General features: G+C 42.7%; 1 protein-coding gene across 1 annotated transcript; it reads left to right on the forward strand.

The window, feature by feature from the left end:
- The first annotated feature begins 7,088 nt into the window (after window positions 1–7,088).
- On the forward strand, window positions 7,089–11,187 carry tbx16 (T-box transcription factor 16). Its single transcript, XM_072682621.1, has 9 exons — window positions 7,089–7,251; window positions 7,493–7,715; window positions 8,263–8,365; window positions 8,877–9,041; window positions 9,169–9,315; window positions 9,419–9,489; window positions 9,588–9,679; window positions 9,796–10,009; window positions 10,171–11,187. The coding sequence occupies exons 1-9, from the start codon at window positions 7,089–7,091 to the stop codon at window positions 10,628–10,630; spliced, it is 1,638 nt and encodes a 545-aa protein (XP_072538722.1). The 3' UTR covers window positions 10,631–11,187.
- The last annotated feature ends 5,655 nt before the right edge of the window (window positions 11,188–16,842 follow it).

Consider the following 16,842-nt stretch of genomic DNA (forward strand, 5'->3'; position numbering starts at 1 on the left):
TGCTGCCAATTTGTCATTCACTCTCTTTGGCAGGCACGCTACGCTTTCAGGTTTGCTTTCTGACACACAGGGCCAAATGTGCGATTCATCGTCCTCTAAGGACGTCAGGGGATCCTGGCTCGCTTGTTTTTTTTTTTTTCCCTCTTCGGTTAAAATGCTAAGTAGGTGTAGCTTGTCTGAGCGTACCTTGGTCATTAAATGCTTATTCCTAAACGCCTGGTAACTGCCATGCTTGGAGAAAGACCCTTGTCCTTATCCCAAAACCCCCAGGGTGTTCAAGAGTGCTCCATTTTCTGCACATCCTTAGACGCTTAGCCAGACAAGCTCAGTATATTCCCCTTGATGGCTTGTACCTGAGCTCTGAAAGTGGCCAATTAGAGCATCAAAAGGGAGCGCTGCATGGCTAATGCCAGTGAAAGGTGTGAGATTTCTCGTCGGGCCTTGGCGGGGGGGTCTTTATGGGGGCCCCTACAGCCGTCTGATCCCTGCCCAGAAGTGCCTGTGTATTGGCAGCTGTTAAGCTATTGAGCGCCAATGGTGTCCATGCGAGGCACGGCAAATGGCAAGGCTGGCTGACGCCTCCTGCTCCAAAGATCCGGGAGTTAGAGCTAGAGTCATGAAGAAGAGGCTTAAAGGCTATAAGGGAGGGATTTTTGCATACCTGCATATTCCTCCTATTCCAATTAGTCCATCAATCATTGTTCTGTTCACTGTTTAGAAGGACTGAATAATTTTAGAGAGTCAGCGTCTTCACTTCTCAGTAATCACCCTGCCTCTACTCACTCCACTTCCTCAGTTTAAAGGCACTTATGCAGTGGCTCAAAGCCATGGCCATGACCAAGCTCCCCTACTGACCGAGGGCCAGCCTGCCCTCAGCTTGTCCTCTATAAAACGAACCTCCCAAGCACGTCTTAGAACAGCCTTGGTTCTGTCAACACTGAGCTCCGTGTGAATGAGGCTGGACCCAGTAGGAGCTCCCTTGATCACTGTGGGGTCTTCCACAGGAAGCCTCCTGAGATGTTTAGATATGACACCTCGGACAAGCTTACATTTCCTCTAAAGGCAGGCCATGTGTTTTCAGCGACACATTAATGATATTTTAACTGCATCAAAGAGCATATGCATATTTTTATGGCGCACTTCACTTCACGACACTAAGAGGTTAGCTGGAAGTCAGGAGAACCCAACTTTTTGACCTTTTGGGGTTTGGATTAGATTAGAAGTTCTGGAGGAATTCCTTCCTAATTCTAATGGAGCTGAAGTCTGTAATCGCAGAAGCTGATTTTCACCCAAAAATGCTCATTTCGTTCCCCAATCCCTCGTTTAAATCTGTCGTTCATCAAGAACTTGATGCAGCTGCTGTACCTTTTAGCCCTTCTCCTCAACTACACTCATAATGTGTGTCATTTCTAAGTATGTAAACACCTCACAGGTGTTAATAAGCTAGTAAGCCTATACTTAGCCCTGAAATGAGCCTGGGTGTCCGAATCATCGAGCTTGAGCCGCTAATATTCACAGCATTAGAGATGATCACACTCCAATGCTCAGCCTAGGACCCACTGGAGCTTTTTCTTTTTCTAGATTAACCACCGCTGCCCACTAATTGTCCTCGTTGTCGTCTTCCAACCTGGAATTTTATTTATTTATTTGTTTGTTTGTTTATTTTAAGTTTTTCTCTTTGCGTCCTCCATCACCCTTATCACCATGTAGGCTATAACGGTCTTGATGGAAGTGCTGTTGAAATGTACACCTTTACTCCCACCAGCGACGCTGAAGTCACAGCTTCAGTGGAGCTTGGTTTGGTGATGGGTCATCAGACTCTTCTTATCTATTCGAATAGATAATCCCAAGGTAAACAGGACTTGGCAGGAATAATTCTGGTGCAGGGTGGGGATCTCCATAGGACTTTTCTCAAACTCTCAGAAATGTAAAATGTGATCTAGTCAAATGATAAAAGAGGGTCTGTCGTTGTTGAGCTAAATAATTCTAGGAATTGCAGCAAAATATTAGCAACAGCTTAATGCAGCTATCTGGGATATTATCCTGGATATCCTTAGACGTTTTTGGAGGAAATTGAATATGTTGGCTATATAACAACATTTATTTACAGCTACTTACAGCACTATCGTTTTGAAATGTTTGCTTTTTTAAGGCTGACATTTTAGGAAATGCTACAAAACGTTAGCAACAGCTTAGCAAGGGGGATAAAAAGGGTAATTTTTCTAACCAGTCCAGCAAAAGCAGTTTTAGCTAGTTGTAGGTGCCAAGATGGACTGCCTCGAGTTGTACATTTAGTGGTTACTAGGAGGAATGCTGCGTGTCAGCCATACTCAACCAGCTAAAGCCAACTGCCTACACTGGTTAAGGTACCATCATTTTGAATGCTAATGTTTTAGAAACTGCTAGAAACACTGTATCCTGCGGGATTTCCTCCAGCTAGTCAGCTATGTAAGGAAAGATGGTGTGAATCTCTGCAAATCGCTGAAGTTGGGTGATGCATCCAGCCTGACAACACAGGCTGCACAATACTAAACTGCTGAAACTGGTTAAATTCCCAGCTTTATGATAGGATATTTATATTTTTTTATGATCAGATATTTCTTATGTACATTTCTGCCAATATGGACAACACATCCAGCATGACCCCACCAGACTACCCTGCTCACTTCACAATGCTGAACTGCTAAAACTGCTTAGCCCTTTAGGCTGAAATGTCCAGTGCTGCAGCTTCATAATAGGATTAAGTAGGGATAGGAATTCCGGGGGAATGTCAATGAGCAATATTTCTAACGTAGCTTCATAAGGAAAGTTATGTAAGGATCCATCACGGCCTAAGCTATTTCTTAAAGCTCTTAAAGCTATCAGTCCAGACTTGTCAAAGTGCTACTGAAACGCTGAGGGCTACAACTCGTGCACACCAGGGCTGATGTGTGTTTGACCTCGGTGTGGAGTGAGACGACTGACGCATCACGTGTGGTTCCTACCAGCTCTTATCAGGTGGAAGAACTGAAACCTGGCCATCACACCTTCATTAGAGAAGGCCGGAGGGGGGGCACGCAAATAAAACAGGGGCTTTGCAATTGCGCCCTTTAATGATAATCTGAAGTCTGTCACTGAGGTGTGAGGGGGCCTTTAAACACTCTCCTTCGCTCTGTATGGATGAGTTTGAGTTAGAAGACTAATATGCATCCACTTAGTCTGCCCTGTTTTCTTTCAGGCGGTCAATACTTTCACAGCCAGTGCAGGCTTTTAGCTCATAAACACACAGTCCTTTTGTGATCTCTATTCCCTTTATGACTGGATTTTACGTTTTGCATTCATTCGCTGGGAACACAGCTCCGGCGAGTTTCCGTCCGTGTTTCTGTTTGGTATTGATTGAAACTGGAGGCACTCAGGACATGTGAAACTCTCTGAGTTGCAGAGCAGAAGCAGAAGGCTATGAAAATGTCAAGGCACAGAGGCCGAGATGGCCTGAGTGGGGTATGCGGTTCTCCATGTGCTAACAAAACACTTTATCAGGTGCTAAAGCTTAAGCTACCTCAGGACCCAAGGGTTTCTCGTAAAGGCTGATGGTGTGAATCTCTGCAAATCGCTAAAGTTAGGTCATGCATCCAGCCTGACAACACTAGCTACACGACGCTACACTGCTGAAACTGCTAGGCTCTAAAGTTTGTGCAGAAATGGGAATGCTGGTGCAATGCTAATAACTAATCTGCCGAAACGTACAACGCATCCAGCATGACCCCACTGGACTACCCCGCTCACTTCACAATGATAAACTGCTAATGCTGCTTAGCCCTTTAGGCTGAAATGCTCAACTCTGGAGCGTCATTGTAGAATTAAGTAGAGATAGGACTTCCGGGGGATGTCAATGACCGATATTAGTAGATCTACCAGGATTAGCATGAATCCATTAGCACAGTACCCTTGACTAAAATTCCGGTTTGCCTAAGTATAGCAAATAATGGTCAAATCTAAACATCTGTGCACTTACCTGCCAGTACCAACAGATCTAAAAGCCATTCATGACTCCTAAAGTTCAGCAGTATCCCTCTCAAGCTGAAAAGCTAAGTCACAGATGCTAAGTACATTAGCTAGCATGCGGCCCAGTTCAATACCTTGTGTTAAATATGAATTTATCACCAGTTCAGGCTGCTGATATCAGCTCAGAAGTCCAACGTGTGTCCGGGCTAGTGTTGGATCTTACTGGAGCTTCGCTAACAGTGCTCTAACCTGGTGCACATAGTGGGCTTCGGATTGAGGCAATGCTGCCTTCAGGTCCACCTCTGACGTTCATACTTAAGACTTTGGGAGCCCAGCTTTCGGACACTGAACCCTAAAAATTTAAGATGCTACACAAGGTTCTTTGAGCGAGGCCACTAAACTATTTAAGGTTCCATAAAGAACCAAGAGACACAAGTGTGAAGAACCTTCAAATACCCACTTCATACACTCGCTCTAATATCTCCTTTACAATCATGGTTCTATTATGGCTTCACTCAAAGAACCTTTCGCAGCAGCCAGAAGCAGCAAAACAACCTCCGCCATGTTTGACTGTAGGGGCTCTTTTTTCTATTATTTGCAAATCAAGCAACACATTTCTATATGAAGTTGTGCATTGTGCCAGTATGACTGCCGTGACTGTGTAGTGCCATATGTCATATATTTCCCAGTGGGACGTTTTCATATTTCTGCAGTACACATTCCAGAGCACGTCTCCGCGGAGTCTCCAGACTGCAGGCCGGCTTCAATGCTTATTTCCCCATTTGTGAATACAGTAAGTCAAGCACTCACTTTAGCTTGCCTTCAGTCCCAAATGAATATCAATAGTTTGAAATGCCCTCCGCAGATTATTCATGCAGACTAAAAAACCACTACGTCTGTTTGTGTGTTTGTTCTCTGTACCCGGAGATCAATTGTGCTAACAGGCCGTGAAGTGCCGAGCCATAACAGTCCAATTCTGCCCTCCCATCCATTTCCTCCCACTCTGTCTGTCTCTATTCCCTCATATTCTTCTTTTTCATCTCTCATTCTTCATTTTTCCCCTCTTTATTCATCTTAATGTACCCTCTCTCTCTCTTTCACTGTATCTCTCTATATCTCTCTCCCGCTCTCTCATGAATAGAAAGCGTAAACCCACAGGGGGAATGTGCTCCAGCTCCTAATGAGATTAAGCACTGAAGCATTGTCACGTCTAGACACACTGAATACACAATCCTCATCCCCCCCTTATCCTCCCACCCACTCAAACCACTTCTGCTCGATACAGTTGATGTCCCTCAGGTAAGCTCACCTGCATGTTTGCCCCAGGGCCTTTCTTTCTGCTGTAACTCTATAAATGCTTTATGTGTTGATCGCCCTCCATTTCTCTAACGAGACTGAGGTCCATCCAGACTCTGTTAAAGCTCCATTGATGGTCCTAACACATCTTCTCCAATGAATTTACAGACGGAGAGAGAGAAAATGCAACAAATGAATAGGCATTATATTAAGATCACTCCTTTAAATTCATAGGAAAGCAGTTAAATGCAAACGTTTGGGCATTCTTGGTCAAACTGACATGTTGAGTGGATTTTTTAAAGGGAAATGAGTAAAGAAATCATGTCATTTGTTGCTCATTTTAGAGCAGTTCATTTGCTGAACTTTGGGAAAAAATAAAACTGTCCCATAAATGTTTTACAAGACACTATAAACAGTAATTGTGTTTTATATAGAATGTTGGGGATATGTATTTAGCAGGAGTGCTTAAACTTTTGCAAATATATATATATATATATATATTGGGGTCTTTGATATTTGCTGAAATTTATAAAGCACAAAAATGTCAAAAGTTTCTAAAGCTTAAAGCTATTAATTTAATGGTTCTTGTTAACATGCTATATGAAAACCACCATCATATCAGTTACCACCCTGTCACAGCTTCATTTTGTTCAAATATAATGTAAATTAAGTGAGTGAAATGCTTCATAAAATAATATTCAGTGACATTCCTGATTTATGAACTGTAATAGCATAATGTCTGATTTGAGATTTTGACATGAATTCGTTTGTTTTTTTTAGCGAGGCCATTTTTTTTTTAATTTGTCATTTATTACTACTCAAATAGTATAAATATAGTGAGTGACGGGGTGGTACAGACTGATGTTCTATATCTGAATAAAAATGATAACAAGGATTATATGTCTGAGATGAGAAATGAAATATAGAAGTTCTTGTTGTCATCAAACCATATATCTCTAAAATGGCAACATTTTTATTCCAAGTCATTTTGGAGCATTTCGATTGGTCAAACTGACAGATTTAAATGATGTCAAAAAAATGTAAATAGGCAGAAATGGAGATACAAGGTTGAATAGGCAGTGACAATATATAGGTTTACAGCAAAAGCAAATCTAAGATTGATATGTTCCTAAATAACTCAAATCCTAAATATTGCTTGTTGATAAAGGTTTATCGCAGTTGGAAATGATTTAGCAGAAATGGCCTCGACTACTCACTGACCACTGTCCATTGATTCAATCTAATGACATTTTCCAAAGCAAACTGTGGAGAAAAACATTTATTTATTTATTTATTTATTTAATTTATTTTTCAGTTTACTGGATATCAATTTCCATATCATATCAGTTTCCACGACCCGTTTTCATTTCTCTATCAAAAAAAGCTTCCATTCATTCAAATTCTGGAGTGGTAGATTTCAGGGGGCCTCAGTCCGTCTTTTGCTTCCGTGAGAATGAGTGAATAAGTCTGTGTGAATTAGCGAATGTTCTCTATTAGAGTGTGTTGGATTGCAACTGTTTGTGTGAGTGTGTAAATATGCCATTTAGGCCCAGGCTGTGCTGCGCTCTCACTCTAGCTGCTCACATTAGTGGCGATCTGCCTGTTGACTCGGTCCGCAGTGCGCTGGAGGAGAGCCTGAGCGTATTTGTTTAAAAGTCTTTTAGCAGTTCATAAAGACGGCCTTCCTCCGCCGGTCCCCTTCCTGTTGGCTTTCTGTTGTCAAGGCTTTGCTAAGTCTCTTTGATTTCACCCATCCTCCAATCGCATCACGACATTGACTCATCACTGGGCCACTTCAAAGGGTGCGAATGGGGGCCCAAGCCCCGCCCACTCCCAAGGTCCCCTTAAAGCCGCTGGGCGTCCCTGGTGCTCCTCAGAAAGCTGAGCGGCATCACAACCTTTCCACATCTTTGGACTTAACGCTTCAGCACTTGGATCTAACTGGAGCTTTTACTAGAGACCTTATGGAGGGTTTGGCGTTGTGACTGAACACGCTTGCAGGAGACGCTAACCATTCCAGCCTCTGCGCTACGTCTTGATTTCTGTGGTAGAAGACAAAAAGAGCTTGGAGAGATGCAGACCATTAGAGGTGAGTGTGTGTGTGATGTTTGGACCTTCATATTTTGGATCTTAATGCTTCTACTTAAACCTACTTACTAGAGCTTAATCGAAACTCAGTGGCGGTTTGCATCCTGCACTGTATCCCCATGAGAGCCGGCTGAGATCTCATGCTGTTTCTCCTCTTGTCCTAATTTCTCCTTCTCCCTCACTCACTCAGACCTCAAACACAACTTCAGCATCCCTCCTCCGTCCGCAATGGCCGGGGCTGCTGACTCCTATCTCCAAGGCAACATCAGGATGACCCTGGAGGACCCTGAGCTCTGGAAGTCCTTCCATGAGATTGGCACTGAGATGATCATCACCAAGCCTGGCAGGTAGGAGACCCACCCAAAAACACATGACACTAACCTTTTAAAGGCTCATCCTGTTGTGTTGGGTAGTGTCTTTTAAAGGGGTGGAGATGTCTACGATGCTAAAATGGCCATTTTAGTTACTATCCAAAAATTACCAGAAGAACCTACACGGGTCTTCTGACTGTTTTAGGCAATGGTGATGATGGTAGAATGGTGGACAATCCAGAAAGAATAGGATTTTTTTGGGGACTATTTTGCCTCACAACGCCCTGCATGTATCCCTCCACCATGAATGGGTTTGAAGGATACAGGTTTAGGCCGGCACTTTCTTCAAACTATATGGTTCCATTCACCACCACTGTCAGTAGAATCTAGACTGGAGCATTTTGCAAAACCCTAAACCACTCTGAATGGCTTACTGGGAGAAATCTACTACTCGGGCGCTTGGCCCCATTTTACCATAAAATTAATCTACATATTAAAGCATATTAATTAAATTAAGCACAGTTTTACACACACATATAATAATGCAAGTAAACCTGACCTATATACCATGTGACCATTGCAGGCGAATGTTCCCACACTGCAAGATCAACATGTCTGGACTTGTGCCGTACGCAAAGTACATCCTGCTGGTGGACATGGTGCCTGAAGACGGCTACAGATACAAGGTAAGAATCAACCAAAGTTGCCTTAGAAAAGGTCTGATGGTCATCTTCTGATGAAATCTGGTACTATACTACAGTATAGTACCAGGGTTTTCGTATAACCCAGTAACCCTTCAGCTAGCATCACTGATCCATGGTGCCAGACTGAACTATCAGAACGCTGGACGGTCAGGAAATGGGGAGAGGGCGAATTAGCGATTTCAGATCAAACACCAAAGACTTGGGGCAGTTGGTGTGGTGTGTGTCCACAGCTTTCTCACTGCTGATTACGCTACCCAGCTCACACACTCCACTTCAAAGAGCCCCAAACTCTTCCTGTTTTTACAGGACCCACTGGGGGGGTCCCGTTCCAAACTCACACTCACTTACCCCAGCCCCCCAACCCTCTCACCCTCCCCCCCCCCCAGCCCTGCTGTCACTTAACTGTCCTTGACAGTCACCTCCATACTTCTCAACTTCTCTGAGCAGTGAACAATGTCATGAACCAGTTTCCTCCCTTTCGATATCTGTGCAGTGGAATAAGGATAAGTGGGAGGTAGCAGGAAAGGCGGAGCCTCAGCCCCCTTACAGGACGTACCTGCACCCGGACTCCCCCGCCCCGGGTAGCCACTGGATGAAGCAGGCTGTCTCCTTCCTGAAGCTGAAGCTCACCAACAATGCCCTCGACCAGCATGGACATGTAAGTGCTTCAACTTCGGGGTGCCACTGGGTTCTAGATTGACATCAACACTGATTGCTGCTTTAGTCCAGAATGTGAAACGTGGGCGTGTCCTGACTGTGCTCTTCCTCTTATCTTTGCTGTGTAGATCATCCTGCACTCCATGCACCGCTACCACCCACGCTTCCACATCGTTCAGGCTGACGACCTGTACAGCGTACGCTGGAGCGTCTTCCAGACCTTTACCTTTCCAGAGACCTCCTTCACTGCTGTCACTGCGTACCAGAACACCAAGGTAGGGCCATCTCGCACTCGTACTTATCATCGCTGCTGTCACATAAAAAAAAAACATTACAATTTTATATTTCATATGTTTAATAATCACCTTCCCGTTCCAGATCACCAAGCTGAAGATCGATAACAACCCATTTGCCAAAGGCTTCAGAGACGAGGGCACCAACTCTAAAAGGTGAGCTAGGGCAGCCTGGCTGGTGCTGTAGATGTCTAATACCTGATCCTGTGGAACCGGCCCTCACTGTTTTTCTCCATCTTTCTTTCTCCTCTCAGACGTGCGAACAGAACTTCTGAACCTGAGAGGCTGGCTAAAAGGCTCAACTCCATGGTTAAGGACTCAGATCAAGATCAGGGCAGCCCACCAGGTACAGACCACCACGTTTAGCGCGTCTATTATCTGTATATGAAGCTCATCAAGTGAAACTTTGCGTGTTTATAAACCTCAGTGTAGAAATTAACAAAATCTTTTATCTGCTTTAAGGTGTATGTCGCTCCACCTACGAAGGCCTGGAAGAGGACAGAGCAGCTCTTAAGGTGGTGGATGATGTGAAAGAGGAGCGCTACTCTCCGTGGGGAGGCGCACCTGATCGGGAGAGCCACGGGTTGGGCAGAGAATCCCCGCTGGGCTCTGACGCTCGAGACATGTACAGCGCAGAACAGCTTGTGCCGGGACACAGCACGTACCAGCCTTACAGGTACTTACTGACCACGTCACTCAGATCTACTCCCTCAGCCCCTTCTTACTTGTTAAAACAGCACTGTAGAATGTTCTGTTCCCACTTAGACATCTAGCATGTGACGGTTTAGGCCATCATTTTCATCCATGTTAATCATCATTTCTGAATCTTTCCCTCAGATTCCATGAATACGGCAAGTCCCCCTCTCCGTCCTCGTCCAGCCTGGGCAGCAGCGGCAGCGCCGGACGCTCCAGCTTTGAGTCTCGTGTGCCAGATGTGGCCACCGTTCCAGACCATGATGGCAAGCCCTCAGTCCATGAGCCTGCCGTTCCTCACTGCCCCCCTCACACCGCAGCCACGTCCCAGGACTACACGGGGGTACTGAACATGGCCGTGCCTCAGACCAAGCCGGCCATGCTGGGACACCCCCTGTACGCCCCGTACGGCACTGAGCAGACCCTGGGCCAGTGGGCCAGCGGGACGGGTACGACCCAGTACCCACCGCCTCCGCCCCACCATCACCCCCACCACCACCACCTGGCCACAGACTACAGCGCTCAGGCGGTCCATCACGGCTACCACCACAGCAATGTCAGCGACTGGAGCCAGTACCCACTCTTCTCATACTCCTGCTGGTGAGAAGTGGACACAGATGGACAAATGGACTCTTGAGAGCCCTAATTTCAGTCGTGAGCTCGGACAAAAGGTGTAGTGGTCATATGGGGCCATGAAAGGCCTGATGGTATTGGAAAGTGGTCAGACTTGGAGAATGACCTTCGCCCAGAGCAGTTCAGGAAGACAAAGTTCTAGCGTCAAGCTAGTGGTGTTAGCATGATGGTCAAATGGCCTAAAGATGGGCCTAAAGATTTAGCTTTGTCCAGTTTAATGAGGGGTGCTGCTTGTGTGAAGCCCCCAAAAGACTTCTGAAATCATTGAAATATGATGTTTATTTATTTTGTGAATGGTTTTGCTGCTGGTTAATATAATTACTATGGTAGTACTTCACTTTGATGATCCGCTGTAGATGCTTGGCTTGTCATGTTATGTTCAATCTCAGCATCTATTCAATTCAGCTCTCCCTTGTCCTGAATTATAACACTTACTAGACCCTTAACCTTAACTTCAACCCAAGAGGATCATCAAAATGAAGCCCAAGCATTATTTTTGTAAAAAGAGATGAACTGTGTGCTAAAAAATGCCTGTATATAAATTGCATTGTGAGTGAAATTGAAGTCAGTAAATATTGTCTAAAACTCAGTTCTGTTGTTGGTGTTATTATTATTGTTATTATTATTATTATGTTTACATACATTCCTTCAGTGGGGAGTCAGGAGACCGGCTAAAATCTCTGCAGTGAAATTTGAATTCCAGACCATATGTTAATGTAATTGAAGAAAGCATCAGTGGTTCTGTTTTCTGTTCTCCTTCAGGAACTCAGAACTACACTACTCAGGGGAAGTAGTGTAGACAGTAATTAGTAGGTCTGTGTTACATCCTTAACTACTTACTCTGATCTCTCAATCAAACCACCTTTATTTATGTCAAACAACCTCCAATATCCATACATCATAGATGGCAACACTGAATTAATACTAGGTTTACTAAGCATGTTTACAAATTTTTTTATTAACTTATGTTTTATTCAAATAATTTAAGTTTGTTTTAAAAAATGTAGCTAGCACTTTTTTCTTTTTTACTTTTACTTTTGCAATAATAGCATGCTAAACTTTAGAATGTAGGTACTACTTAAATTTAGAATGAATTAAAGTCAGTTTGTAAATTTAAGTGACAAAACCAGCTTTGCATTTTTCATGAAGTAAACTCAAAAGTTTACAGAAAGATTTAGTATGAGACTTACTTTTCAACCTATCCATCAGTACATTTCACCGTAAATTAGTGGTTAGCATTTAGTAAAGTCCTGTAAATCTTTAACTCCTGTAAACATGCTAATTACAATTAAACAAGTAATGAGCTCCCAGTACTTTAGATCAACTGTTCTTAAACTAACATTTATTACCACAGCAGGTGATCAGAACAAAAAATCTTTCATCCACCGCAATTTAACCTTTTATGCATTTTCTTTTTTATTTTAGCAAATTTTATTTTTTATTTAGAAACAAAAATAATTTCCCTTAAATGTCACTTTTCACATCTATGACTTTAATCAATCTCATAAACAAAAAACACGTAATAAAGGTGAATTTGTCTTTTATGCAGATTTACCCTATTTTTATACGTCTCTTATGGTGTTGATTTGTCCGCTTCTGTTTGTTTTTCTCATTTTGCCTTTCTTTTGTTGACCCTAATGAGGATCCCACCCAATTGTCCTCAAGCCTTTCTGGACATACAAAAAGTTGCAACGGGGGGGTGTTCCTTTCTTGGCAAAGCAGGTCATAGGCTTTTGAAAAGCTGCTAAGCAGCGTGCAAATGGGGGGATGGCAGGGCTCGTTTCTCGTCTTAAAGGGGCTGCCAGACACTGATGGCTCCACTGTCCCACATCTCAGGTGCTAATCACTGCCATAAGGGTGGGTGAAGTGGACATTGTTCACACACAACAATTTGCTATCTAGCTCCCATATGAGAATAATGTTGTTGAAAACTAAGTTACTGAGCAACACTGCAGTTATAGATTCGTTGATTTAGGCAATTTTGAAGATGATTTAGTTATCAGATTTGGCTGACAGATCCCATTAAAAAATGTAAGCAAAAAAAAAAAAAAAAAAAAAAAATTCACAACTGTTCTCAAAAGAGTTTCAGTCATTTTAAACGGAAGTGTTAGTATTAGAGTAATAAATAAAATAAAACAAGCAAACCAATAAATAAATAGATACATTTATTTATTTTGTTTTATTTATTTATTTCTTACTCTAATACTAACAAATTTTGTTTGTTATATATTATATATGTATTATATATTATATATATATATATTATATATATATGTTATATATATGTTATATATTGTTGTTATATATATAAGGAAAGGAAAATACTCTACTGGGCAAAGGTTTTATCCTCCTGTAAAAATATATGTTTAAATGAAAACACTCCATATTTGCTCAGTAAAACACTCATATTAAAATAAATATTAATAAACTGCTTTTTCATCACTGTGTTCATTAAAACCTTACTTTTTCATAAAGGACTATTAATAAAGCAGCTGTGTGAGTGGGAAGAGCCTTCAGAGTAGTGGAGAACCTGCACATGAAAAGTGAAAGTTCCTGAAACCTTTAAAAGGTCCTAAACTCCTTCATTAAGAAGCGTCTGATGGTTCAGAGAAGTCTCCATCAGAATCAGGGAGCTGAGTGTGACCCTCAGGGTTAGGAGGTCAGTAACACTTTTCTGTGTCTGGAGCTGATAAGAACAACAGTGTGTCCTGGTGATGCTGCGCCGCTAGATAAATACAGCAGTGTGAAAGTCGCTGTGATAACGTGGCGGATCTGTGTTCTCTGAACTTGGAAGCAAGACTGAGTTCAACAAGAGGCCAGATGAGCAGTCAAGATCCTTCTGCAAGAGGAGCTCCTCGATCAGGCAGAGGTTTTATTAGCCATCATTTTAATGTGAAATATTGAGTCTAGCAGCTTATAGAAAGACTGAGCGGAATGGAAATCTGAAGTAGAGGACGTTACAGTGGTCAGTCCATATTTTGGTATAAGTTAGCTTTTATGAGGTTTTGCCACATTTTCAAGTCATACAAGTCAATTTTTCATTTTTAGGTCATGTGGTCTACTGAAATGTAGTTATTTACTGTATAATCTCAAAAATAAGACTTCAATTAGCTGTTCTTTTATACAAATGAATTATTTTCCTTAGTTTATTTAATATATATATTTAACATTACATTTCCTAAATTTGAATTTTGGGGGATTTGATCCTACTCTGTTAGTTTAGTGTCAGAACTGCTTTGTGATCGTTCACATTTGTCACTTTTGAGCTTTAGCCTTTCAATTTAGACCAAAACCTGAACAATAGAGACTAATGGGCTTGAGCTCCTTTGCTGGCAGATGCTGGATGTCCTAAGTTTCAGAGTTGTTTGAAGAATGTATTTGCCAATGGCTTCTGGCTGAAGCTTGGGTTACAGAGGTAGGAGAATGAAGAGTTTGGGAGTCTTTCCCAAGGACTCTAATTTGTGTGGAGTGGTGGGCTTGCATGGCCAGGGAATCACAGGGCAACAAGGCTGTGTTGTTACCCACTACACTACACTACACTACACTACACTACACTGACAGCAAGTGGCCAGTGAACATTTGACACAAAACCAGTATGAATCAGTGAGTTCATGTTAATGACTGAATTAAACAGTTTAAGAATTTTAAGAAATTCACTAATAAAATCTCACGATGAATGAATCATTAGAAATGCTCTAAAATTACTTGGAATAAAATCTATTTACATCCATTGAAAGTTTAGAAGGTTTTAGAAGTTTTTTTTTTTTGGAGTTTTGTGTTTTTCCCCCTGAAAGCTGCGATTTATTACATTTCCGTGATTGGTTAAATATAGTTTCATATTTACTGGGCCTGGGACTTCTTCAAACTTTCTGCATAACTGAACTGCCTCGACACAGACAGTCGTTCAGGGCGGTTGGGTGTGAAGCGCTCAGTTCTAGAGAACCTCACCGAATTGTCCTCAGTGGTGGATAGACCCAGACATCTGAAAAGCTTAAAGCCTCTAAAAGCCACATCACATTCACAAAGATTCTGACTTTTACCATTTACCTTTTCTTACGTGGGATTTGTTCCGGTTATGAGGACAACAGGATCCATCATTATAAGAGCAGAGCTGTGAACAATTCTGCAGTTTAAACCCAGCATGTGGCAACTAATACTGGACCATATAGAGGAGAGATAACTGTGATGTCTCCACCCAGCGTGCAGCTTCTCTTGGTGTAAATTTTAGAAAATTCATTTTCTGGGCATTTTTTCCAAATACAACTAACAACTCACAGTTCCATATATGTTCATCTCCATTTGTGTAGTTGCACATGTCTTATTAGTCAACCTTTTCCTTTCTTCAAACGTAGAATGTTTTGGTTTCCCATGCAAAACTAAATGTACATTGCAGCACAAAGCCTATTGTTGTTCTCGACTGTTGCAAATCTGACTCAGTCATGCAGATTTCTCCTGTACAACATCAAGAATTCAACCTTGACCCGCCATCCTTTAAGAACTGCAGAAGACGAGCGTCCAGGCTTTTTTCTGTCCTGCACCGAAGTGGTGGAACGAACTTCCCCTGGGTGTCCGAACAGCAGAGTCCAACATTCGCTGCCTTCAAACCCAGACTGAAGACCCTCCTCTTCTGAGAGGACTTGGGGGAAGTGCAGTGTGGAGTATTGTGGTCTCCATACTGACTTTTGTATTCAGTAGTATCTAAGCTTAGAGGTGTGTTTTGGATCCTAGTCTTTACAAACTAGTAAGTCGCTCTGGAGAAGAGCATCTGATAAACACCTTCAATGTAAATGTAGAGCTTGGGAGGATCCCTCAACTTTTATAGGATAGGCCTCATGCAATGCCCCATAGATATCTGCCCGATCATGTTATGTCATTTCAGAAAACATATGAAGATACTGGCGTGTTCCATCAAATTCAAGCTACATCAAAATAGATCAGAGATCAAAAATAGAGTTCAGAGTCTGTCCCTTCCACAGTCATTCCACTTGTTTCACTGAGAGCTACGAGTGAGAAACTGCAAGAAACAGGCCTCAGAAGGCCTTAGTCATGGGCAGGGTGAGCGAGGAGTCTGCTCGAAGCACATTTGTCAGCTGAAACCCAGACACACACACACACACACACACACACACACTTTTAGGGCCATCTCCTCCTTGCTTGCTAATTGTGTCTAAGCAGAAGGGTATTGGGAGGACAGGTACACATGTCGTATGTCATGGAGTCGGTGGGGGGCTTTTCAAGTGCAAAGTGGTCCTCTCTGGGCTTCTCTTAACTGTCCTTTCACACTCCAGCTCTAATGACCTGCCTCTTGCTCATAGGACCTCGACACACTCACACACACACTCACAATAACAGCAAATTGAGACTGCATTTGGGCCAACAGTCTAGCGTGGCTCTTAATTTTATGTTTGAGGGGGTGGTAGGGGACGCAACTAAGCGTGTAATCACTCCCCAGACGCCGATACAGCAAAGGCCGAACACTTTGTGGCTCTAACGGCTCCACTGGGCTGCATTACTCCGACAGGACTGTGATTTAATGGAGCTAAAGAGGTTTAAAGCAACGCAATACTGCTGCAGTTACGGCCATCTGACACATGCCAATATGGTTCTTAAGGGACCAAGCATTAAACCCTCCAGAGTGTGTAGAGTTATTACTTTCTTGTTGCTGGACAGTACGGCGAGTTATACAATGGCGTACAGTTACTCTGGACTGTTTCAACCTCATCAAGAAATGTCAAAAACACTAAAAAATGGACGATATAGGACCACTGCAGATCACTGTACACTGTAAGTTACAGAACTCGAAGGGTAATCAGTTTACCTGATATTTTTAAGGTCACACAATGAAAACAGTTGACCCCAAGTCTGGTTAATTCGAAACAAGGGTTAGTTACATATACATAATTGAAAACAGGACAAAAATACCCTGCTGAAAAAATCCAGCTCAAGACCTGGTCAAGCTGGTCAAAAAAAACCAAAAACCACACCCCATGTTGGTAAGCTAGCTGGTTATCCAGCGTACTAAATGTTGCATTTGATTTTGGTCATACTTGGTCTTGCTGGCCATGCTGGTCAATCAGCTTAGTCATGCTTTGCATGATTTTGCTGGTCTCGAATGCTAGCTGTGGCCTAAAGGGGTATAAAGCCCACCCAGCATTCAACTGTGGAGCAGTGGAACTGTGTTCT

This window comes from Salminus brasiliensis, chromosome 6, assembly GCF_030463535.1.
Source record: "Salminus brasiliensis chromosome 6, fSalBra1.hap2, whole genome shotgun sequence".
Classification (NCBI taxonomy): Eukaryota; Metazoa; Chordata; class Actinopteri; order Characiformes; family Bryconidae; genus Salminus; species Salminus brasiliensis.